The 26,327-nt window shown below is 43.3% G+C and overlaps 1 protein-coding gene across 3 annotated transcripts in view; it reads right to left on the reverse strand.

Moving 5' to 3' along the window:
- The window catches only part of khdrbs2 (KH domain containing, RNA binding, signal transduction associated 2), a 253,004-nt gene that overhangs the window by 47,071 nt on the left and 179,606 nt on the right, over window positions 1-26,327 (reverse strand). For all 3 annotated transcript variants that reach the window (XM_034185058.1, XM_034185060.1, XM_034185059.1), the window contains exons 5-6: window positions 13,442-13,569; window positions 7,562-7,742 (exon numbers count right to left, since the gene is read on the reverse strand). In XM_034185058.1, coding sequence (XP_034040949.1) covers window positions 7,562-7,742; window positions 13,442-13,569 — 309 coding nt within the window. The remainder of the gene's footprint in view (window positions 1-7,561; window positions 7,743-13,441; window positions 13,570-26,327) is intronic.

A 26,327-nucleotide genomic window follows, 5' to 3' on the forward strand; every position in this document is an offset into this window, starting at 1 on the left:
TAGAACCTACTAGACAAAGGGGAAGTAATACCCCTAATTGTTTGGATTTGGTTATTTCTTCATCGCCAATGAATGTTAGCAATATTTGTTGTCCAATTGGTAAAGCTGATCATAGTGTGTTGACGTGGGATTTTCATACGAGGCTGAGCATGTTATGTGACAAACAGGTATTAAGATATGATCATAAAATGACAAACTATAAAAACTTGTGTATTCTGTTTCGTAATGTTGACTGGTCTTGTGTTTTAAAGGAAAAAATATTTTGCTTGGTATCAAGAAACTAAAACCTATGTTAGATACCGGGAGCATTTAAAAGGAAAGAATGCAGCTAACAAGAAGAAGAGGGTTGCTAAGAGAGACTTTGAAATAAACCTTTGTAAAAGGGACAAAAAGAATCCAAAAACCTTTTACATGTACCGAAAGAGTAAGACAAAAAGTAGATCAAAAATTCATGAACTTAAAAGGTCAAAATGGTGTTGACATTAACAAGGACCAAGATATTGTTATTGAATTAAATGGCTTTTTTTTTCCAGAAAGTCTTTGTAAAACAAGATGATAAAATTTGATTTGGTTTAATGATTTTATGTACTGCATTTATGGTGAAGAAGTGTATGTGTGAAACTTTCAACTTTAATGGTCTCTAGTTAGTGACAATATTGTATTAGATTGCATATTTTTCTCTTTTGAAGATGTGAAAAAGCTACTGCATTTATAAATTCTCCAAAATTGATGGTCCCTGATAAAGTTTACCCTTGAGTAATTAAAGAATCGGCTGAGGTTATTTATTTTCCTTTGTACTGTATTTTGAGGTTGTCCAGACAGCAAACAGCCTGATATTTGGAAGCGTGCAAATCTTACCCCTATTTATAAGAGGCAGGACAAAACTGTCACAGGTAACTAAAGACTGGTGAGTGTGACATCCCAAGTTTGCAAATTATGTGAAAAACGTTTTAGGGACAGAGTTGTAATCCAATGAACAACATGGTTTTTGAAGAGGCAGATTTTGTCTTACAAATTTACTTGTCACCTTAGAGGAATGGACAAAATTGTATGATGATGATTTTTTTCAAAAAGCCTTTGATTCTGTGCTGCATAGTAGATTGGTGTATAAATTACGTAAGTCTGGCATTGGGGGCAAGCTTTGTAACTGGATCAAACATTTTCTCAATGATGGAAAACGAGTCTGTGCAAATGGTGCTAGCTCCACATGAATGCAAGTTACTAGTGGTGTCCCACAAGGATCAGTCATCAGACCAATTTTGTTCTTATTATTTATTAACGATTTGCCAGGCATGGTCAAATCAAAGTGTAAGCTCTTTGCTGACTACACTAAAATGTAACCCAATTATTTTCCTTACCAATGTGGAAGAAGTAAAAGATGATATTAATATTCTTTTGCATGGTCTGAGAATGGGCTGTTACGCTTCAATGAACAAAAATGTAAAGTCCTTTGTATGGGAAAGAAAAATCGCTGTTATGATTATAGAATGAAATAAAATGTTTAGAGACTGCCACAGAAGAAAGCAAGGGCCATAATCTCAAGCAATTTGTCCTTCTCAAAGCACATAGTTGTGTCGGCAGCTAAGGGTTATAGCATATTCGGCATGATTAAGAGAGCCTTCTCATATTGATAAATAATCTGTTCTTCTATTATACAACAGTTTTGTAAGGCCCCACCTTGAGTATTGTGTATAGGCCTGGGCGCTATATCTTAAGAAAGACATAAGTGTATTGGAAAAGGTTTAAAGAAGAGCCTCCAAGGTGGTACCCAAGTTGCATATGTCCTATATGGATTGACTTGCCTGACTTGGTTTAAGTACTTTAGAAGATAGACACTCTGATTTAATTGAAATGTACAAAATCTTACACGGGTATGAAAAAAATTAATTTAAATTTTTTCTTTGAAATAAAAATATATGATTGCCTTTGAGACCATGGGCTGAGCCTTGAGGTTGAAAGGTCTACATTGAATATAAGAATTGTTTTCAGCAATAGACCAATTGTGTTATGCAATAGTTTGCCTCGGTATGTGGTTTCTTCACCAAGTGTGAATACCTTTAAAAGATGATTTGTATTATGGTAACACCACCAAGATTTAATATATTCTTTATTTTTTGTTATGATGTGTCGATATATACAAATTTGAATACTTATTTTTGCACAACATGCACTGGTGCTGCACAGTGCAGCACCAGTGCATGTTCCTAGACCTAACTTGACCTTTCACAGCCAAACAATATGAAGCTGTTTTTCTCCACAGTGCAGCTGGTGGGTTACACATCATGATACGAAGAGAGGCAGTCAGTCAGTCACATGACATTTCATTTGTGAGTAAGATTACTTCAGCTATCCTGGCCCAGTTGTTGCTAAACCTGGTATACACATTACGTATAGTGGCTTTGCCTATTGGATGTGGGGTCCAATTGTCAACGGTCAAGTTTACCGGAATGCACTTTGTAGAAAAAACTTTGTGCAAAAACCTATTTCCAAAGTGCCTGATTATCACCCATCTTGGTATGTGAGTTAGACATGGTGACCCCAAGAAGCCTATTTTTTTTAGGGCAAAAGGTCAAGTACCAAAATCACCAAACTATTCAATAAACACCTTCTGCCTAAATGCCTCACTTGTCAGTCGTACGTTTATCAACTCTAAATGGTTCCAGTGAGTAACACATACATGCGATATTGTAGCATTTTGCACGTTTCAGAAACAATGTCAAGGAAACTGTGTACATGACACATCAGGTGGAATTTATCAGAGAATGACACAGAAAACGTTTGATTCATAAATTATAAAGTGAACAATGACACACGATAACTGGCAGCCCCTTCATGCTTTCCATTCAGGTTTTAAATCAATACCACCCTCGATGAAGTACAGTTTTACATGCAGAATCACTTTTATAGACAGACTGACAGCTTGGCACAGTCCATCAATCAACAGTCCCCAGAGAAATCCTGGTTACTTGAGAGGCGGATGCACTAGAGAGCTGTTCAAAGACAAATACAGGATGTGTTTTCTGCTGACTCTTTACTGTATATTGGACTGCACAATGCAGGATTCTTGTACCCAAATAACAAAAAGCATTCAGTGAAAGAAAAACCAAACTTTGGACCCCTCGTACGAAGACATCAGCTACATTCTGAAATCATACTAAAAATAAATAAATGAATGAATAAATAAATAAATAAATAAATAAATAAATAAATAAATAAACAAACAAACAAACAAACTGTGTAATGTAGCAGATGAAATAACAAAGTGAGATAAGAGAGTAGAAAATGTTCAGGACAAACTCATCTTTCCGTAATCCTCTCCTCTCTATGCTCCCACCATCCTTTCTAGCTTCCAGTCACAGAGAGAGAAAAAAGCTTGGCTTTTTCAGTCCTCCGAAATACACAGGCTCTACACCAGAACTCAATTTGGTTTGGTAATGAGACTGTGCTTGTGCATTTCCCCATGCAGACAGCCCAATCTTCAATTGCCAGCACACATGAGGGCTTTGCTTAGTGGGAAAGCTCGCGGGAAATAGACTGGAGAAAGTCTATTTTTCCATTTGCTCACCTTGTGCGATCTTTTTTGAACACGACCTTGAGAAAAATGAAATATTTGAGGGCATATGCTTTTGGGTTCAACCTTGATCAAGAATGTGTTGTATTTGTTGTTTTTTAAACTTTAGTAGACAAGATTCTTTTACTGTCTTTTTTTTTTTTAACAGATGCACAGCTTCAACATGCAATCACACAGATTTGCAATAAATTTATGTATAGTATTTTACTGTCAGAATATACTATTCATATACTGTAAAAACAGGGGCTGGACTGCCAAAATGGATAAATGATGGTGTCATGATTGGGTCTGTGGGGAATGTATTATTGTGTTATTTTTTTCTCTGTTGGATTATTTTCTCACTGTTATGGTTGCTTGAGATTTTGGTGGAGGGACTTTTCTTGTCTGGTGTCTGATGCTTGGTGTTGGACGTTCCCTTCCTGTCCTCTTTCCTGCTTGCCACGCCCAGTTCCAGATCCTTCCTCACACACCTGCCTTGCATTTCCCTCTAATCACTTCCCCTATTTAAGTCACACCTGTTTGTCTACCTCTTTGTGAGATTGTTGAGTCTTGAGCCACTTTTGAGCACTTCCTTTTGAGTATTTTTTTTTTTTTTTTGCCTCTTATTGATAACCTGTGGATTTTACGTGCCTGCTTGTTTTTTGGACCCTATCTCTCTTTCATGCTTTGGTTACTGTTGTTTCTCTCGGCCTGCTTTTCTGTGTATTGAACCCAATCTGAACTTTCATTAAACCTTGTTACTCCATCATCTGAATCCTGCATTTGTGTCCAGCCACTTTGTGCCAGTAAGCCTGACAGAAGGTATCCTTTATCGACTGACAAACTTTAATCTGATCCAGATTACACATTTTGTGGCCATTTAAATTTAACATCAAAAACCCCATTTAATGTATATTTTACATTAACCAAACATGCCCCAATCACACTCATATTTGAAAGTGAGGTGCAGACTGGCCTGGATCTGATCCCGGCCACTTTCACATTTGAGGTTTTTTGGTTGTTATATGCGAAATGTATACCAAATGGGTTTTTCAATATTACTGTAAATTCAAACATCCACAAAATCCACAATCTGGATTAGATCCAGATCAAACTTTGTCAGGTGATAGTGAGTGCCAGTCTGCACCCCATTTTCAAATATGAAAGTTATTGGGACATATTTGATTAAGATATAATGTAAAATATGCATTAAATGGGGTTTTTGATGTTAAATTTAAATGGCCACAAAATCTGTAATCTGGATCAAACTTGATCAAGGATACCATCCTACATAATACTCTCAAACAGGAAAGAAAATCCATCTTTTTTTGACAGAGGTATGAATTTTTGAAAATTTATTTAATATTAAATGATAGGGATTTTTCCAATTTTTCCCAATTTTTTCTGACTTTGACCTTAAAATTTAATACATTTAATAAATTCTTGCCTATCAGGATACGAATCCTGCACTGAAATTTCATAACTATATGAAAAATTGTGGATTACACGGTGCTCAAAAACAAACGGGTAAAAACATAACCACCGCCCAGCTTTGTTGGAGAGGTAAAAACCTGGGACAAATTGTGCATAGCAGAGATAACCAATGTTCTGTGAAAATTATCTGAAAAAGAATTCAGAAACCGAAAACGTTGAGAAAAAACAAAACAAAAAACTAAAAACCTGCCAATACCACAAAAAACTTTGATTCATCTGCATGAACTACTACTCTTGACATTTGATCACATCTAATTCAATTCATGAAAAGTCACTTCAAACAGGACTTTGATCTTTGAAAAATTTTCCAAGGTAAAATTTGTGGAATTGGAAACTAGTGTTGGGCTCCATGAGCGCGGTGCTCTAGTTTGTTTTTGTCATCACTTCCGACATTGCTGTAGTGACGTTGTCTGCAGATGGCAACTTGAGCCAGGTGTGTTTGTGAGCATACACAGGTGCTGCACGTTTCTACATCTACCACCTCATGGAACTGATCTGGGTCCTGCCTGGTCCATCCCTGACTCCCTGAAGCACCCATCCATCTGCTGTTGCCAGGTGATATCTGGGCATTCCCTCGACCTGTTCTATTTGCTGAACTCCTCAACAGTAAAGCATCTGTGTGCTGAAACATGCTCAGAAAATTGCACCACACGGCTGTGCGGTCTGCGCCTGCTTTTATATACAGGAGATTGGGTGAACGTAGACAGAGGAGAAGGCAGCCTTGCAGAAATAAGGCGATCTATACTTCATATGGAGCACTGCATGAAGCATTTCACCCCATGCTGCATTACACATGACGGTGTGTGACAAATAAAATTAGACATGAATTTGAATTGAATTGATCAGCTGTGTGTTGGTACAAATTGGATCACTTTGTTTTATTTCCAACCTGTGTTAAACTTTTTTCACACAGGTTTGTCCATTGATGGACAAGTGACATCAGCGACAACAGTAAATAAAATGATAAACTTTTCCAGCAGTTTCCTCACATAATATCATCTAGTTTCATCCAACACTCAAGTACTTGTGTTCAAAACCACACACAGGCTATTCGGACCTGGTTGACAGACAGATTGTCTGATAAAGTATGCAACGTCCTATAGCAAGGTATAGCATCCTCCACTTCTGTGTAGTTGCACACGCACACAAAGAGAGAGAGTGTGTGTGTGTGTGTGAGAGAAAGAGTACCATGTGTACATTTGCTCCCCGAACACCTTTTTTTTTAAAAACTGCTTTGATGTGCAGAGCGAGACAGAAAGACAGGCTGTAGTTACACTTTCAAGATCATTTCAACAAATCTAAATGTAGCAACTTCAAACCCGGATGAGACTTGAGAGCATCACAGTGAATATTTTATAACCTTTTGAGGGGAAAGAGAAGATAAATGATGAATCCAGAGTGTAGGTTTTACATGTCCATGTTTGTTCATCACGGGTCTCGGGTTTAAACTTCAGAAATACATCTTAAATCTTGCAGGAAACCAAATGTGCTGCCAATTGTGGCATGGTGTGACGTGTTTGTGGTAGATAGTGGCGAGTTGGGTGTTGAGCGCCACATGTTCCTATGCCATGCACAAAATTTTGGCCCAACTATTCATGATTATGATGTCCCCTCCCTCAAAAGACTGATTTTTCAGACTAAAAAAGAGCAAAAAATAAATGGTATTCATCGTATGCTTATTTTTACTCTACCCCTGTCTATCCCCAAACCTAACACACGTTTATGAATGCTCAGTATGAAACAGATGTTGTGCATGCACATTGAAATTCATAGAAATACACCTGAAATATCATTCTTAACTTCTGATGTGATATCATACAAAACACATCAGGAGAATACATTCTTTGGCGTTGTCATCATGATGCCACAGATATATGAGCATATGGCAGTTTGCTTGTTAAATCATATGCATTTCAGATCATCCTTCTTCTCTTTGTTTCTAAGGTATTGTGGAAAATGGGTGTTTTTTAATATATTTTAATGAAGCAAAATTACAAAACGGTCTCATTGTCTAAATACTTATGATCCTGCTTGAAGTACATTGTGGGATAGAGTAAAGGATAAAATCCCCTAGTTTAGGTTAATTATATTTTTCTATTTGCCCTCATTTTTAAAGCACGGGGCACTCGAGCTCCCACTTTTTTATGTAAACTTGCAATTACGTCCACAGCTAGACTTATAAATAATGCAGAACACAAAATACAGACTGATCATCCCTGCACTGGAAGGTACTGCACATCTGCATGCCTTTGCACAGCCCCATTCCACTATATTATATTTATTTGACAGTGAACATAGTTTTTGCTTATTTGTCTGTTTGACTCCTTTACTTCTTACAGAAGTATTTTTTTCCTTTTCTTTTTCTTTTTATGCACCAATGACACCAGATCAAATTCCTTGTATGTGAGTACTTACTTGGCAATAAATTCAATTCTGATTCTGAAGAGGATTATATCCGGTCTGATTTTAATGGAGTTGAAGTTACTTTCCCATCTGCTGTGCTCAGATTGGACTTACGTATTCGTCGTATGATTCATGTGAGACTGCCAGCAGCGGTGCCCTGTACCCAGCATTCCCCGCTGCACCCCTGGCTCTTGGAGCTTGCACCTCCCTCGTCATAACGGTTGCGGGTAGTTTGCTGTGCGCTGCTGCCGTCCCCTGAGGTGCTGCTGCGCCCCTTCCTGTGCCTCTGTGGCCCCTGGTAAAACAAACAAGCATAAAACTTGGCATCAACTTGCCTTAAGAACAATAAGCCGCAGTGATTTCAGCACGCCGGCGGAGTTCAAACCGCTGACAAACCTGTTAAATCCTTCAGTTCTCTGCAAATGTGAGAACAGCCTCAGTTGGTGGGAGTTGCACAGTGTGCCAGGGTGAATCGCAAGATAAGTGTAACCTCTGGCGCTGACGAAGCTCGTGTAGCGATCAGAGGGTTTGAAGAGCGTTGCCATGTGTCTTTCTCTTCCCTGCAAATATGCCCGCGGGACGCAGTACGTTTATTCCAATAAAACTGAGGGAGTCATGCCTGCAGTTTAACAAAAACACATCTCCATCTGCCTGAATGTGCAGAATACACTCACAAAGTACAAGAATGACTTTTAAAGTGAACAAATGCTATTTCCAATCATTGTCCAGTGTCCAGGTAGAGAGAGGGGAATTTAGGGGTGGATTGTCCAGGAGCAGGACTATGGTAACACCACCGGGATTAAGCATCACAGTCATCTATTGTTTGGTAAGCTAACATAGGTAGACGAGGACACGGTTTCTTCCGCTGGAATATCCTCCCCTAGGTAACAATTCTTTGTGATGCAAACATAGAGACCCTGAAAACAGGGGTTAGTTGTGCACATTTTTTTCCATTGAGATTCATAAAAACCACCACCTGATATACCAAAAGGACAATATCTGGGCAGGGAAGTGAGATGACCGTAAATCAGGATCATCCTTTGTTACAACTGGAATGAACTCATCTATACGCACTGGACAGGCTGTCAGGGCAACATGTCCACACTTAAAGCATGGTTCAGGTAGACTGCAGACACCCTGCTTTAAATATTTACTGAAAATGAAAATGGAAAGCATGCCCCATGTATGGCTGAGTCAAAAACCAAAAATAAAGTAATGTAATGCTTTTTGTTCGTACTCTGTGTATATTTTATCTGTATTTGAGTCAATTTTCTGAAAGCTAAGGATACAAACAAAACAGTGGTGGCCAATATGGGCCACAACATTTCCAAATGAAGACATTAAAAGCTGAAAACGCTTGCAAATGATGGGGGGGGGGAACCTAGAGCACCGTGCTCATAGAGCACAAACCTCCACCAACACTGTAGATTCCAATTCCACAAATTTTTACTTTGGAAAAATTTTCAAGATCAAAGTCCTGTTCGAAGTGGCTTCTCATAAGCTAAAATATAATTAAAGATATAGATCAAAGGGCAATGTTAAAATCAAATATCCACTAAATCAACAATACAGATAAGATGTGGATCAAACTTAGTCTGCTCATTGAGAGTGCCAGTTTGCACCTCATTATCACAAATGAGAATGACTGAAGCACTTTTGATTGAGATATAATGCAAAACATACATCAAATGGGCTTTTCAATATTAAATTCAAATCTCCACAAAATCCACAATCCGGATAAGATATGGATCAAACATTGTCAGGCAAAAGTGAGTGCCAGTGATGAGAGTGATTGGGTCTTTTTTGACAGAGTTATGAATTTTTGAATATTTGTTTAATGTTAGGGCCTCTTCACACATAACACAATTGAAGCCGACTAGCACATGAAGGAGGAGTTGCATACCATTCGTACCTCCAATGCCTCGTACACGTGTCGCTACAACTATTCATGCACAGCAGCGGCTGAAACACAGAGTGTGCCCTGTGAGAGCCCATTCGTTCCCTCTCGCGGCAGGTGTCAGCCAAATTCCAGGTAACACACACAAACATCTAACACTGCTTGCCTGACACTCAGAAAATGTGTGGCCATTTGCGCTGTCAGCACGAAAACAGTCAGCTGACGATCACTGCCTAGCTGGATGTGAAATTTGTCTAAGTGCCCCTATGAGTGTGGCGTTGCAAAAAGCAACACACATGTGGTGCATGTGTCACGCACGTGTGCATGGGTGTCACCCCCCCCACATGCCACATGTGTGTGGGGGGGCACACTTGCATAAAGTGCTTATATGTATGTACAAACATGAACACAGCCAGGTCAGAGCGCACACAGCACAGGGAGGCGCCTCCCAGCTGCTGAACAGACACAAATGACGGCTCAGTGCACAGGACGTGTCAGCCAACACAGGTATACTAATAAGAACTACACAACCTACATACACAGTTACATAACAAATAAAAAAAATAATGATCACATAAAAGAGAGTGACACATTGGTGTGTGCACTGAACTGACAGGGGGCATGTCCCCCGACAACTGCAGCTGTTGAGAGCTCTGGTTTTGGACATCCCAGCTGGGGAACATGTACCATGTTTGGACGGACATGACCTCACAACTGTCCACTGTGACACGCGAGTGTCTGCTTGCTGTCTTCACGTGGACATACATAAAAACATATATGGCTGTTGCGACTGGCTGCAGAGAGTGAGCGCACGGCATGCACATTGACAGGCTGCCCCAGGTAAAATGGACCATCAGATCATAACACGCAACGGGCGATCAGAATGTCATGTCACCCATGTCAGCTCTGTTCTACATGACGTGGTATCTGTCCTGTGGCACGCCATCCACAGGACACGCGTGTTGGGCCGGACATGCGTGCAGGGCTGGCTGGACACACCGGGCCAGCAGATGTGGACATGATAAGAGTGCACTGCTTCATTCATGTCATGTCATGATGATACGTCTGTGACCATGGGTCATACTTGTATTGTCCGTCGATCAGAGGTAATCAATAAAATATGTTGTTTCTTTATGGTGTGCAGTTTTATTTTTTTAAAATACATTTATCTCTTTGTTGATTTCAGGCATTTTACACACCTTTTATAGGACAGTAATGGTAGTGCAGTGGTAAAGTTTGTGGCTGGCAATCAGAGCTTTTGTAAATTGCAGGTTCGAATCCCATGGGTGGCATGTATTTTTTTTCCACAGCAGCTGCGCAATGTGGCTATACATGCACCAGCTGCTTGCACTGTGTGTCCACTGTGATGCTTGTGCACAAAACCATTGCAGCGGGATCATTCACGCCTACCTGACCACGTGTTCCACTCGACGTCAGCTTAATGTTTTTGTGGTTCGCTCATGAGCTGTTTCACCGTGATTCACCTTGATTTGTACTTATTCATACTATGTGTGAAGGGGCCCTTAAAGATGGGTTTTGTTTCCCAAGATTTTTCCTGTCTTTGCTCTTTGACCTATGACCTTGAAAATTGAATTGTTTCTTGCCTATGAGGATATGAATCTTCTGTAAAAAAAAAAAATTCATAATGATATATGAAAAATTGTGGGCTCCAGGCTGTTCACACACAAACAAACAAACAAACAAACAAACAAGGGCAAAAACATAACCTCCTCCAATTTCGTTGGCAGGGGTTAAAAAACCCCCCAACAAAAAACAAAAACACCAACAATAAACACTGTATGAATTAAACAACAGGTATTTGCATAAAAATGGTCTTGGAAACAGAAAACACAAACAATTTTAAACTGCAGCACATGACATGATTTTATTTGGTAATATGAAGTAAGTTCCTTTAGCTTTTCTATTGTTTTCATAGCAGCCAAATCATCATGCAGATCTGCGAGATGATTTGGCACAAATTTCACACCAGATGCTTTTCCTGATACAACTCCAAATTCCATGGAGCTGCCTTTGCAGTCAATCATTTAAAATACGAGGTCTGTGATGAAAAAAGCGGTCCTTTTTATTTTATATTTATTTATTTTATTTATCAAAAAATAAATGGATTTGATTCATATGTTTTTACGTCAGACATGCTTGAACCCTCGTGCGCATGCGTGAGTTTTTTCACGCGTGTCGGTGACGTCATTCGCCTGTGGGCAGGCCTTGAGTGAGGAGTGCTCCACCCCGCCCGTCGGAATCTTTTTGTCTGAATAGCCACTGCGGACGGCACGCGTTGCTTTATCAACATTTTTTCTGGACCTGTGAGGGATATCCGAGTGGACACTATTGGAGAAATTAAGCTGGTTTTCGGTGAAAAGTTTAACGGCTGATGAGAGATTATGGGGTGTTTCTGTCGCTGTAAGGACTTCCCACGGAGCGGGACGTCGCGCAGCGTTTCCAGGCGCCGTCGTCGGCCTGTTTCGACCTGAAAACATTCTAATTTAAGGCTTAATTCACCCAGGACGTCGTGAGAGAACAGAGAAGATTCAGAAGAGGCCGGCATGAGGACTTTATGCGGACATTCCACTGTTTAAGGACATTTTGTAATGAAAGACGTGCGCGCAAATTCGCCGAATCGTTTCCGTGACGAATCTGTGTGCGCCGCGACAGGAAAAACACCTTCGTGTTGAAAACCATTTGTAAAATTAGGCGGCTTTTGATGGCTTTCAACAAGTGAGTAACTGAGAAATTGTTTAACAGCTTGGGCATGTTCCAACTTGCCTGTTAAGGTTTCCAACGGAGGTGTTTTTCCTGTCGCGACACCCCGCGGTCGGGTCCGGCCCGACATGCGACTCTGCCCGCACGTTCTTTCATTACAAAATGTCCGTTAACAATGGAATGTCCGAATAAACTCCTCATGCCGACTTCTTCTGCAAGTTCTCTGTTCTCTGATGACTTACTGGGTCAACAGAGCCTGAAATGTGGAAGTTTTCAACTTGAAACGGCGAGACGCTGCCGCCTCGAAGCGCAGATCGCCGTCAGGCGCCGTGGGCCATCCTTACAGCGACACTACCAGACCAAAATCTCTCATCAGCCGTTAAAATTTTTACCGAAAACCAGCTGAATTTATCGAATGGTGTCCACTCAGTTGTGCCTTACAGTTTTGAAAAAATTTTGATCAAACAAAGCAGCAGTCTCTGAGCCATTCATAAACAATGAAAAAACGACGAGAGGGTGGGCGACTCCTCACTCAAAGACTGCCCACAGGCGAATGACGTAACTGACAGGCGTGAAAAAACTCTCGCATGCCCACGAGGGTTCAAACATGTCTGATGTAATCACACATGATTCAAATCCATATGGTTTTTGAAAAAAATAAGAAGGTCCGTTACTTTTATCACAGACCTTGTATGTTCTTTGCAAAAATATGCATGTTTACCTCTGTGGGGATCTGCTCCATGCTTCCCCAACACATTTAATGATATTCTAGCTTATTAAGAGATGACAAGAAGTGTTTACTCTGTACACTTACATTGAATAGCTCTTCAGCCTGTGATGTACAAGTATTAACAATTAAACTAAATCTGTGATTGATAAATTGTTCTTTTCCAGAGTGAAACGTTTAACCAACAATATCTAAAACAGGCCACAGGTTAAAAAGCGTTGGGGACCTCCTTTAAAGAGTGTAACACTCAGACACGTTTTACATAAGCAGGTTCATAATGCACATATACCCTGATTGCCTGCACATATCGTCTCCAGTTCCATGCAATGGTGTATTTGTGTGGCCAATGTTGGGAAAACAGAAAACATTTTCTGAGCATCTCACTCTGCACCTGCAGTCAAGATAGGGGCCTACATTTTTATCAAAACTCAAGGCTGGTAAAAACATTTGCAAGCACTGGTTCATTTAAACCACAAAGTTTTACTCTGAAAATCTGGTTTAAAACAGAACACATTTCTTCCATGAATTATTCGCTGTAAAACAACAACCTTCAAAATGCTTTGATTCGAATATTTGCACGAGCACACTCTCGCCATCCGAGATGCTTTTTGGATCCTTTATTTCTGCACAAGCGTAATCAGTGTCATACCTTTTGGATGTTGTAGATGATGCTCTCAGGACACTTCCTTGTTTACTCCTGCCTCTGCTCGACTCCTCAGATCCGTTCAGGAAGGAGAGCTCTCTCAGTTGCTCCTGTCTGATCTCGTCATTGTAGTCCTGAGGGAATGAAATGCAACATGTCATTAAAAAGAAGAAAATATATATAAAAAAACAAAAAGAACATTTGTCTTCCAACTACAGCAGATGCTCTCCACAGCTGCAAATGCCATCAAATTAAATTTATCTTGATAAACACAGGAAACACATGGTGTTTTTGAGCGCTGAATTCTGAGTGCAGAATCTTCTGCTAATGGTTTGGACAAAAATGCACATTAGATTTGTAATATAATGGAGAAAAGAGATTTTCTTTTTACCCGAGGCCATCAAATATGGCCATCGGTTTTGCGAAGATGTACGTCCCTCCGTCCGTCTGTGCTCAGCACAAATCCAGTCCTATTACTGCCAGAGTCTTCAAATTCACAGGGAACATTCTTGGGACAGACTTTGGACAAGTTTAAACTTGGCCTATTTTAAGAGGTTAAAATGTCACATTCAGTTTAATTCTGTTCTGTTATTTTTGAGGGGCGGGGGTGACAGCTACAGCAAGCTACCTAGACCTGTTAATGATTGATTGAGTGAGTGATAGAGGGGCTTTGTTGAACATGTACAAATTGTACTTAAGTCAATAGGATCCTAATAATTAATGTAAATAACAATACATGCATTATATATATATATGCATGCTTTGCACTGGGATACCAATTAAACAACTGCAAATTATAAAGAAGACAATGCTCATATGGCTGAGGGTAATTTAGCATTGTGTTATAATATATAATTATAGACTTTTGATTTCGGTGTACCCGTGATTATGAGGACCTGGTCAGGATGGGTTTCACCGAGGCTTTGGCAAGGTCTATAACTGCTTTATTATATGGTAAACAAGAAAATTGGGAGTTTGTCAAACATACTAAAACTGAAAAATCAATCTCAAGTTTCAACTCTTTATTATTACTGTCATACTGCACCAACTTATATCCCATCGATCGACTGGAGATGCCTGTTAAGTCTGTGACAAAGGGTCATCAGGCTTGTTTTCTTATGAAGTTCGCCATTCACCTGTCTAGCTTCCACATAAAATCGACCGAGTACTCCACCAAGCATCCGTCTGTCATAAGTTTCAAAGTTGGGCGCATGTCCCTTTTCAGTGATGTACTTGCAAAACAGGTTGGCTGCTGACTGTGTGTTTCTGGGGGTGTTCTTTGCATCTTTTACTTGTAAAATTTGTTTTAATTCAGCGTCGCTAACAGACGCAAACCTGTCTTCTGCCATCTTGTCAACAAATTGACAGCCAAAGTGGGCGTTGTATCGCGATATCTGATTGGTCGTTATCGATAGAAGGCGTCGCTCGATTAGCTATCGCTACGTGAGGTGTACTAGTTTCGCACGGGCGGTCTACTTGGCTCCACCAGCGGTCAACTCGGCATGTGGTACAGCTCAGAAAGTGGCGACTAGGCCAATCAGAAGTTGGCAAAATCCCATATCATATAATAATTTATAATATTAAGACCATCTACTTTCACTGTGAAACCAACCACTTCTAGCAAATAAAATCAGTCCAGGTCATGCATACAATTTAATATCCTAAGAAATATAAAATAAAATCCCTTTAAATGAATAAATCTTTGTTCTCATTTAAGTGCCACACAATTTCTTCCATCAGTGCACAACGCCTCTAATTGACAGTGTCAACAACGTTTTGTGGAATATTGTTATCTTGTGATTGTGAACCACTTTTCTCCCTGTGTTATCAAACATGATATGCATTATTACACAGGCGATAACACAGAGGACAACACGGTATTCATTATCTTGTCAATGCTGACAGATAAACAGGCTTATTTCCCAGAAACACTGAAGCCAAGCCCACACAATTTACCGCCACAGGCAAAATGTTTTTGTAATGGCAATGAAATGGAAAACATTCGAGGCAGCAGCCTATTCCCTTGGTTGTCAGTGTTTTTGACAATCATAGTTTTTCAGCTTTCTTCTTTTTAACTTTGCAACTGACTGTCAAAGGATGACATGCGCTGAAGGTAGGGAACAAACGTTCTAAACATCTTTGCATAGAGATGGAATCCTATACATGTAACATCAAAATGACATCAGTTATACACTGGCATGGGATGAATTTACATGTGTTGTTAGGTTTTGCCACATTTTGTTTTGTTACAGCCTTGTTGTAAAATGGACAAAATTCATGTTCCCTCAATATTCTACATACAATACCCCATAATGACAATGTGAAAGTTTTTTTTTTTTAGTATTCACAGCCGTTGCCATGAAGCTCTGATGATCCTTGAGATGTTTCTACAGCTTAATTGCAGTCCACCTGGGGTAAATTCAGTTGATTGGACATGATTTGGAAAGGTACACACCTGTCTGAATTGTCTGTAGACCTCCAAGACAAGATTGTCTCGAGGCACAAATCTGGGGAAGGGTACAGAAACATTTCTGTTGCTTTGAAAGTCCAAATGAGCACAGTGGCATCCGTCATACATAAATGGAAGAAGTTTAGATCCACCAGGACTCTTCCTAGAGGTGGAAGTCCGTCAATGGACGGGCCTAATAAGATAATAATTAAAAGAGTTATATTGTGCAGAATCAGCCTCCAAACTCCCACAATTCTGTTTTTATAGACATTCTATATAATATAGCCTTTTATTGTCATTGTACACATTGTGCTCCCCCTCTAGCTGCCACCTTATCGTGGTGGGGGAGGTGCGTAACTGGATGATCCTAGGAGCTATGTTGTCGGGGGCTTTGTGCTCCCTGTAGGGTCTCCCAAGGCAAACAGGTCCTAGGTGATGGGTCAGACTAAGGGCAGTTCAGAACCTCCATGACCAGTAAAAAATCAAGGACCGAGACGTCGCCCGGTATGGCGGGCCAGGGTCCCACCCTGGAGCCAGGCCTGGAGTTAGGGCTCGTGCGCGAGCGCCTGGTGGTCAGGCCTTAGCCCATGGGGCCCGGCCGGGCTCAGCCCGACAGAGCGACGTGGGCCCACCCTCCTGTGGGTTCACCACCTGCAGAGGGGGCCATGGGGATCGGGTGCAGAGATGATTGGGTGGCGGTCGAAGGCGGGTGGCCTGGCGGCCCGGTTCATGCTGACAGCCCGTGGCTGTTGGGACGTGGAATGTCACCTCCCTAGGGAGGAAGGAGCCTGAGCTTGTGCGGGAGGTTGAACGATACCGACTAGAGATAGTCGGGCTCACCTCCACGCACAGCTTGAGCTCTGGTACCCAACTCCTGGAGAGGGGCTGGACGCATCATTTTTCTGGCGTTGCCCACGGGGAGAGGCGGAGAGCTGGGGTTGCATTGCTTATTGCTCCCCAGCTCAGTCGCCATGTGTTGGAGTTCACTCTGGTGAACGAGAGGGTCGCGTCCCTACGCCTTCGGGTCAGGGACAGGTCTCTCACTGTTGTCTCGACTTACGGGCCAAGCAGCAATGCAGAGTACACGACCTTCCTGGAGTCCCTGGGAGGGGTACTAGATAGCGCTCCGACTGGGGACTCCATTGTTCTCCTGGGGGATTTCAACGCCCACGTGGGTGGCGACAGTGAGACCTGGAGGGGGGTGATTGGGAAGCACAGCCTCCCCGATCTGAACCCGAGTGGTGTTCAGTTGTTGAACTTCTGTGCTAGTCACAGTTTGTCCATCACGAACACCATGTTCGAGCACAAGGGTGTCCATAAGTGCATGTGGCACCAGGACACCCTGAGCCGGAGGTCGATGATCGACTTTGTAGTCATATCATCTGACCTTCGGCCACGTGTCTCGGACACTTGAGTGAAGAGAGGGGCAGAGCTGTCGACCGATCACCACCTGGTGGAGGTTGGAGACATGGAGTCCGAGTGGACCATGTTCTCCACCTCCATTGTCGATGCGGCCACTCGTAGCTGTGGTTGCAAGGTCTCTGGTGCCTGTCGTGGCGGCAATCCCCGAACCCGGTGGTGGACACCGGAAGTAAGGGATGCCGTCAAGCTGAAGAAGGAGTCCTACTTATCTTTGTTGGTAGGTGGGACCCCAGAGGCAGCTGACAGGTACCGGCAGGCCAAGCGTGCCGCAGCCCGTGCAGTCGCAGAGGCAAAAACTTGGGTCTGGGAGGAGTTCAGGGAGGCTATGGAGGAGGACTATCGGTCAGCCTCGAAGAGATTCTGGCAAACCATCCAACGCCTCAGGAGGCAGAAGCAGCTCTCCACTAGCACTGTTTATGGTGCGGGTGGGGAGCTATTGACCCTGACTGGGGATGTTGTTGGGCGGTGGAAGGAGTACTTCGAGGATCTCCTCAATCCCATCGTCACGTCTTCCAAAGAGGAAGCAGAGACTGGGGACTCAGAGGCGGACTCACCCATTACCCAGGCCAAAGTCACCGAGGTGGTTAGAAAGCTCCTCGGTGGCAAGGCTCCTGGGGTGGATGAAATCCGTCCTGAGTACCTTAAGTCTCTGGATGTTGTGGGACTGTCTTGGCTGACACACCTCTGCAACATCGCGTGGCGATCGTGGACAGTGCCTCTGGATTGGCAGACCGGGGTGGTGGTCCCTCTGTTTAAGAAGGGGGACCGGAAGGGGGTGTTCCAACTATAGGGGGATCACACACCTCAGCCTCCCCGGTAAGGTCTATTCCAGACTACTGGAGAGGAGAATTTGACCGATGGTCGAACCTCGGATTCAGGAGGAGCAGTGTGGTTTTTGTCCTGGTCGTGGCACACTGGACCAGCTCTACACACTCCATCGGGTGCTTGAGGGTTCATGGGAGTTCGCCCAACCAGTCCACATGTGTTTTGTGGATCTGGAGAAGGCGTTCGATCGTGTCTCTCGGGGCACCCTGTGGGGAGTGCTCTGGGAGTACGGGGTCAGGGGTCCTTTGCTAAGGGCTCTCCGGTCTCTGTATGACCACAGCAGGAGCTTAGTTCGCATTGCCGGTTGTAAGTCAAACCTGTTTCCAGTGCACTTTGGCCTCCGCCAGGGCTGCCCTTTGTCACCGGTTCTGTTCATTATTTTTATGGACAGAATTTCTAGGCGCAGCCAGGGTGTAGAGGAGGTCTTGTTTGGGAACCACAGAATCTTGTCTCTGCTGTTTGCGGACGATGTGGTTCTGTTGGCTTTGTCAAATCAGGACCTTCAGCGTGCACTGGGGCGGTTTGCAGCCGAGTGTGAAGCGTCCGGGATGAAAATCAGCACCTCCAAATCCGAGGCCATGGTTCTTGACCGGAAAAAGGTGCTTTTCCCTCTTCAGGTCGGTGGAGTGTCCTTGCCTCAAGTGGAGGAGTTTAAGTATCTCGGGGTCTTGTTCATGAGTGAGGGACGGATGGAGCATGAGATCGATAGATGGATCGGTGCAGCATCTGCAGTGATGCGGTCGCTGTATCGGACCGTCGTGGTGAAGAGAGAGCTGAGTAGGGGGGCAAAGCTCTCGATTTACCGATCGATCTACGTTCTGATCCTCATGGTCATGAGATTTGGCTCATGACTGAAAGAATGAGATCGCGAGTACAAGCGGCCGAGATGAGTTTCCTCCGCAGGGTGGCTAGGCGCTCCCTTAGAGATAGGGTGAGGAGCTCGGTCACTCGGGAGGAGCTCGGAGTCGAGCTGCTGCTCCTCCATGTCGAAAGGAGTCAGTTGAGGTGGCTCGGGCATCTTTTCCGGATGCCCCCTGGACGCCTTGCTGGAGAGGTGTTCCGGGCACGTCCCATTGGGAGGAGGCCCCGTGGAAGACCCAGGGCACGCTGGAGAGACTACATCTCTCGGCTGGCTTGGGAACGCCTTGGAGTTCCCCAGGAGGAGCTGGGGGAGGTGTGTGTGGATCGGGAGGTCTGGGCGGCTTTGCTTGAGCTGCTGCCCCGCGACCCGACTCCGGATAAAGTGGAAGAAGATGGATGGATGGATGTACACATTATACATACAATGAAATTTGTCTGCATTTAACCCATCCAAATTACAGTTAGACAGTTCTCCCAATTTAAGATTAATTTATATTACAGCTCAATACCTCCTTGATGTGTAACAGAAATAATCCAAGTCCTTTTTTTTTTTTTTTACCAGATTATTAAATTTCCCAAACACACACAGATCTGAGTTTTTTAATATACCTGCAATTAAACGATTCATTTAAATTAATTAATCACAGATGCTGTAATCAACTACATTATTTTTTAACTAACCTGACAGCACTAATTAAAATATGTATGCTGTGTGTGTTTTTCAGATGGTTTTCTCAGAGTCACCGCTGCAAAAGCTATAAGCATAATCATAAGCATAATCCAGTAGTAAAATAAGTTTTACATTTAATGGGGTCATGAATGCAAATTGGAGCAAACAGACAGTAAATCTGGTTGTTCAAAATATCTGAATAAATTACTTCTGGTTTGGTGTAAGTCAACCAGCAGAATTATACACCAACTCAATCAATCAACTTTTTTTTTATATAGCGCCAAATCACAACAAACAGTTGCCCCAAGGCGCTTTATATTGTAAGGCAAGGCCATACAATAATTATGAAAAACCCCAACGGTCAAAACAACCCCCTGTGAGCAAGCACTTGGCAACAGTGGGAAGGAAAAACTCCCTTAACAGGAAGAAACCTCCAGCAGAACCAGGCTCAGGGAGGGGCAGTCTTCTGCTGAGACTGGTTGGGGCTGAGGGAAAGAACCAGGAAAAAGACATGCTGTGGAGGGGGGCAGAGATCGATCACTAATGATTAAATGCGGAGTGATGCATACAGAGCAAAAAGAGAAAGAAACAGTGCATCATGGGAACCCCCCCACAGTCTACGTCTAAAGCAGCATAACCAAGGGATAGTCCAGGGTCACCCGATCCAGCCCTAACTATAAGCCTTAGCGAAAAGGAAAGTTTTAAGCCTAATCTTAAAAGTAGAGAGGGTATCTGTCTCCCTGATCTGAATTGGGAGCTGGTTCCACAGGAGAGGAGCCTGAAAGCTGAAGGCTCTGCCTCCCATTCTACTCTTACAAACCCTAGGAACTACAAGTAAGCCTGCAGTCTGAGAGCGAAGCGCTCTATTAGGGTGATATGGTACTACGAGGTCCCTAAGATAAGATGGGACCTGATTATTCAAAACCTTATAAGTAAGAAGAAGAATTTTAAATTCTATTCTAGAATTAACAGGAAGCCAATGAAGAGAGGCCAACACGGGTGAGATATGCTCTCTCCTGCTAGTCCCCGTCAGTACTCTAGCTGCAGCATTTTGAATTAACTGAAGGCTTTTTAGGGAACTTTTAGGACAACCTGATAATAAAGAATTACAATAGTCCAGCCTAGAGGAAATAAATGCATGAATTAGTTTTTCAGCATCACTCTGAGACAAGACCTTTCTGATTTTAGAGATATTGCGTAAATGCAAAAAGGCAGTCCTACATATTTGTTTAATATGCGCTTTGAATGACATATCCTGATCAAAAATGACTCCAAGATTTCTCACAGTATTACTAGAGGTCAGGGAAATGCCATCCAGAGTAAAGATCTGGTTAGACACCATGCTTCTAAGATTTGTGGGGCCAAGTACAATAACTTCAGTTTTATCTGAGTTTAAAAGCAGGAAATTAGAGGTCATCCATGTCTTTATGTCTGTAAGACAATCCTGCAGTTTAGCTAATTGGTGTGTGTCCTCTGGCTTCATGGACCACAGGACAATAGTTTCTGGTAAAATGTTACATCTCATTAAACCCTAAACCTCCTATAGCCAGAATTCCTTGATGTAATGTCCGGTACCCGTGAGCGACTAAAGACTGGGAGATTTTCTCATTTCGGATCACTTCATCCATCTCTCTGTATTCTCTCCTCCGCCACCAAACACAGAAACGTCTGCAAGTCATCCAAGGACAACAGTGTGGTTTTGTGCAAGTAAAAATACTCGCCGTGAAACTGAAGAAAAGGACGGTTGTGAGTATTTAAAAATGGCAGGTTTGATTCTCATCTCAGGTGGCGCGTTCATGACTCGTGCAGTGACGACATTCTCTGAGCAATCAGTGGCCGGCAGCCTGTTGATGTCACATTTTAGTATCGGCTCATCTCGCTTGGAACTGCTCCTGAGCAGGCACCAAAAAAAGCACCTGGTACCAGGTACTAACCCAAATGGAAAAGCAAAAAAACCAAGTGGAGTCGAGCCGAGTAGTGCTGAGTAGTTCTACTTTTGTGTAGTGGAAAAGGGCCTTAACTGCAGTTGCTGGCCAGGGCTTTATGTCCACGTCAGCACTGTGAAACACTTCTGGACTGCTGTTGGAGGTAAGATGCGTGTTTATTAATGGTGTAATGGCCTGGCACAAGCTCCATGTTATATCTTCTACAGAGTTAGAAGGTGAACATTTATTACAGTGTGAGATCCATCCAGTTCCGAGCCTGATGCATGTAATGATGCATTACTGCGCACCACAGAGAGAGGCAGCTGCCCGTGTTACGATGGAGACAGTAGTTCACATTATTTATGTCACCCATGGGAAGGAATGAACAAATATCTGTACTGTAAGGTCTACTGTAGATATAACAAGTGGTTCAGAATTGCAGTGGGGTGCGCGCATTCACTGTACATGATAATAATTCCTAATTATTATTGTGATGAAGTGTGCCACATACATTTCAACAGTTCTTTTGCGCTTTACACGTGGCTCTGCAGATCACACCGGCAGGCATACCATGCCAGATCTATCTTGAGGTTCCCTCGTATGCGCTCAAATTGTTTCAGATCCCGTTTTGCTTTCATCGGAATATGTAAGTTGCAGTTAGATGGTCCTCTGATTACACAAGGACCGTCGTTGGATAGGTGTCCCATCTCGACCGTGCCCAGAGGGTTTTGAACATGTGCATCACACTTGAGGCCACCGGCCGATTTTGACCAACTGTGTGGATTCCGCAGATGGCTGTCAGAATGTTTTGGAACTGAAATCCGACACCTTTCAGATGTGTGCCGAATCCTAAGTCCGACGCCACTCTGTGTGATTCCGGCTATGTGTGACAGGGGTATTAGGGAAAGATGATTGCAGCAATGTACAGAGACATCCTGGATGAAAACCTGCTCCAGATCACAATTGACCTTAGAGTGGGGTGACGGTTTCATTTCCAGTAGGACAATGATCCTAAGCACACATCCACGATATCAAAGGATTGACTTCAGGGGAACTCTGTGAATGTCCTTGAGTGGCCCAGCCAAAGTCCAGTCCTCAATCTGATTGACTGTCTCTGCTGTGTACTGATGCTCCCCAGCCAACCTGATGGAGCTTGAGACGTGCTGCAAAGAGGAATGGTCAAAACTGCCCAAAGATAGGTGCACCAAGCTTGTGGCATGACATTCAAGAAGACTTGAGGCTGTAACTGCTGCCAAAGGTGGATCAACAAAGTATTGAGCAAAGGGTGTGAATACGTATGTGCATGTGATTTCTTATTTTTTTATTCTTAATAAATATGCAAAAAAAATAAAAAAGAAGCTTTTTCCATGTTGTCATTATGGAGTGTTGTGAGTAGAATCTTGAGGGAAAAAAATGAATTTCATCCATTTTGGAATAAGGCTGTAACATAAAATGCGGAAAAAGCGCAGTGAATACTTTCAGGATGCACGGTACATAAAAAATATCAAGACAATTCTACCATATGCAGACAATGCTCACAAATACAAAAAACACGCAAACAAACAAGTAAAAATAAAGCTACGTAACTAAGGGCCCATTCACACATAGTGCGAATTTGGTGGATTTGCACATAAAGTGTGCATGAAGTAGGAATTGAGTGTGCTTTGTGCAAGCCCATCGAACTCTCTCACGGCAGGTGATGGCCAAATTCCAGGTGACACACACGAACATCTAACACCGCTCGCATGGCACTTAGAAAATGTGTGGCCAGTTGCACGATTAATGCCGCGTTCACACCGGGAGCGACCAGATGCCACAAATTTGCGGGGGTCATGTGGCGACGGAGGCGCCACCACCGCCCGGATGTGTCGCTCTGCTTTCGCTGCGAAAATTTTCCCCAGTGTGTCATCAAATAGGAGGAGCTTCCATTCCGCTCGCTGGCTCTAGTTGTCAGTCAAGTTAACATGATGGACCTTGATCACATGGAGCGAGTTGTTGTGGAAAGCTCACAATTCAGGGAGTATCATCATTTGCTGCAGGAGCTGCGCCTGGATAACGGCCACTTTCAGCGGTCCTTCCGCCTCTGCAGGACCCAGTTTGAGGACCTCCTGTCCCGTTCACGTGTACACATGTAAACAATAAAAAAAAAACCTCTGCTGCTTGCTGCGGGGCTGCTGCTCGCTCTTCCCCAAAAAACTCTGTCATAATTGTGTTTAGAAACCAGTCACCATTTGTTTCATTATACATCTGTGTAGTTAATAAGTAAAATAATCTCCATGGACGCTTCGCTCACACGCGCACGTAAAAAACAAACAAACAAAAAAAGAAAACCTCCGCTCCCCCTGCTGTGGGGCTGCTGCTCACTCCAAAAACTGTCATAATTGTGAAATAAAGGACAAAAGAGACATAAGTCCTGCTCACAGGCTGCTACCAGATACAGGACATGTTCACATCTTCAGTCACACTCCAGACATCTCCACGTCACTACATATTCAGTCCCTGATTGGTCATTGCGGCGCGACAAGACGAAAAGTTCAGATTTTTCAACTTGGAGAGGACAACGTGACGTGACGCGACGCAATATCATGCCACAAACGCGCCAATCGTTCAAAATTGCTTCACTCGTGTCCATCGCGTCGCGCTGCGTGACTTCGCGCCAAAATGCGTCCTTCCATAGGGATTACATGGCAACCTGTCGCTGCTGACGCTTGTGTCGCGCCCGCGGCATAACACAACAACAGTCAGCAGACAATCACTGACGAGATGGATGTGAAATTTGTGTGCCCTCATGACTGTGAAGTTGCCGAGTGGACATGTGGTGTGCCAGAGTGTCGGCTCCCCCCATAACACGTGCGCGTGTTTTGCGTGCTTCCCCCGCTCCCCCCAACACATTTGTGCGTGTGTCCATATACATATTGGTATTCTATCTCCTGTCCTACTGAAGTACCTGCTCTATAACTATGAAGGGAAAGCTGATAAATTTTCCTCATTTGATGTCTCTAAATAGGAGTATCATCTCTGGATGATTACTGTATATTAAATTATTTTTAACTTGATGCAGCAAAGCATTGCAAGGTTGTCTCACTTTGTCAAAACTCAGTATAACACATTTCATGTTCCACGACACAGCAGCTACTTTGAATTTAAAGAGGAAAAATGCAACTAAAAAGGGCACGAGAATGAAGTCACACTGTTACGGTGTGCTATTTATCGAAATGAGAGAAGATTCATTAATTAACATTCACATTCCATGCTAGATTCATCACTAATAGGACACAATGTATGCTCTTGTTAAAAATGAATTAATTAAAGCTTACAGCGCTCCGGTGGTTTGAAGGACAATGACAGAAATTTTAATTGGAAAACTGGGAGCTTATCCAGAGCTACCGTGCGTCCGGAAAGTATTCACAGCGCTTCACTTTTTTCCACATTTTGTTATGTTACAGCCTTATTCTAAAATGGAGTAAATTATTTTTTTTTTCCCTGAAAATTCTACTCACAACACCTCATACGGACAACATGAAAAAGTTTTTTTTTAAATATTTGCAAATTTATTAAAAATAAAAATCTAAGAAATCACATGTACATAACTATTCACACTGTTGTGTGGGCCGCCAGAAGAGGAGGTACTGCTGGCCCACCACCAGAGGGCGCCCTGCTTGGAGTGTGGGCTCCAGGCACCAGAGGGCGCAGCCGCCTCACAGGAGCAGCTAGGGTGACAGCTGTCACGCATCACCTGCAACAGCTGTTACCAATCAGCAGGGGTACATCAGCAGGACGACGTCTCCACCTCTTTGCCGAGATATCGTTCTACCTGGAAGGTAATATTCTCAGCTGACTGCTTGACAGTAACCTTTTGTGATTTTTGTGAGTGATAACAGACCTTTTTTCCAACGAGAGGTGGAGGTAGCTTTCCTGCTGTGCGGATTACTGGGTGCAAACGCGCCCACCTTTAATTGTGTTTTTGTTCCTCGCCAGCAGTACCAGGTCCGACACGCGGAGGCAGTGGCCACCTGGGAGTTCGGGACTTGGCGGCTCCAGTATTCCCGGGGTCTGGTGGCGGAGGAAATCGTGTGGTTCCGGTTCTGCTTTGGACAGGTGTCTCCTATCTTCGAGCCTGCCCACACGACACCTTTGTGAATTGATTCTGATCTATTGTTGTAATCTTTTGTATTTGTTGTGCACATTCACAACAGTAAAGTGTTGTTATTTGACCTACTCCATTGTCCGTTCCTTTGCGCCCCCTGTTGTGGGTCTGTGTACCGACACTTTCCCAACAGGATATCTCGGCCAGCGTCATGGATCCCGAGGGGCGTCAACCGGCTGTTGAACGGCCAATGGAAGAACAGGGCGCACAGGCGTCCGCAGGAGGAATGATCGGTGAGTTGCAGCAGATCCTCACCGCTTTCACGGCTCGGTTGGATTTAATGACCGAGCAGAACGTCTTCCTTAACCGCAGGGTGGAGGCTCTCGCCGCGCAGGTGGAAGCGCGCCCTCAGGGCGCTGCTGCGGCTCTCCCTCCTGTCGACCCTGTGCGTAACAGTGACGTTCCACAGGTCATTCAACAACCCCTCCCACCTTCCCCGGAAGCATACATAAGCCCTCCAGAGCCGTACGGAGGTTGTGTGGAGACGTGCGCGGACTTTCTTATGCAGTGTTCGCTCGTCTTCGCACAACGTCCCGTCATGTACGCGACTGATGCTAGTAAGATAGCTTATGTCATTAATCTGCTTCGCGGCA

This window comes from Thalassophryne amazonica, chromosome 13 (assembly GCF_902500255.1).
Source record: "Thalassophryne amazonica chromosome 13, fThaAma1.1, whole genome shotgun sequence".
In the NCBI taxonomy this organism is placed as follows: Eukaryota; Metazoa; Chordata; class Actinopteri; order Batrachoidiformes; family Batrachoididae; genus Thalassophryne; species Thalassophryne amazonica.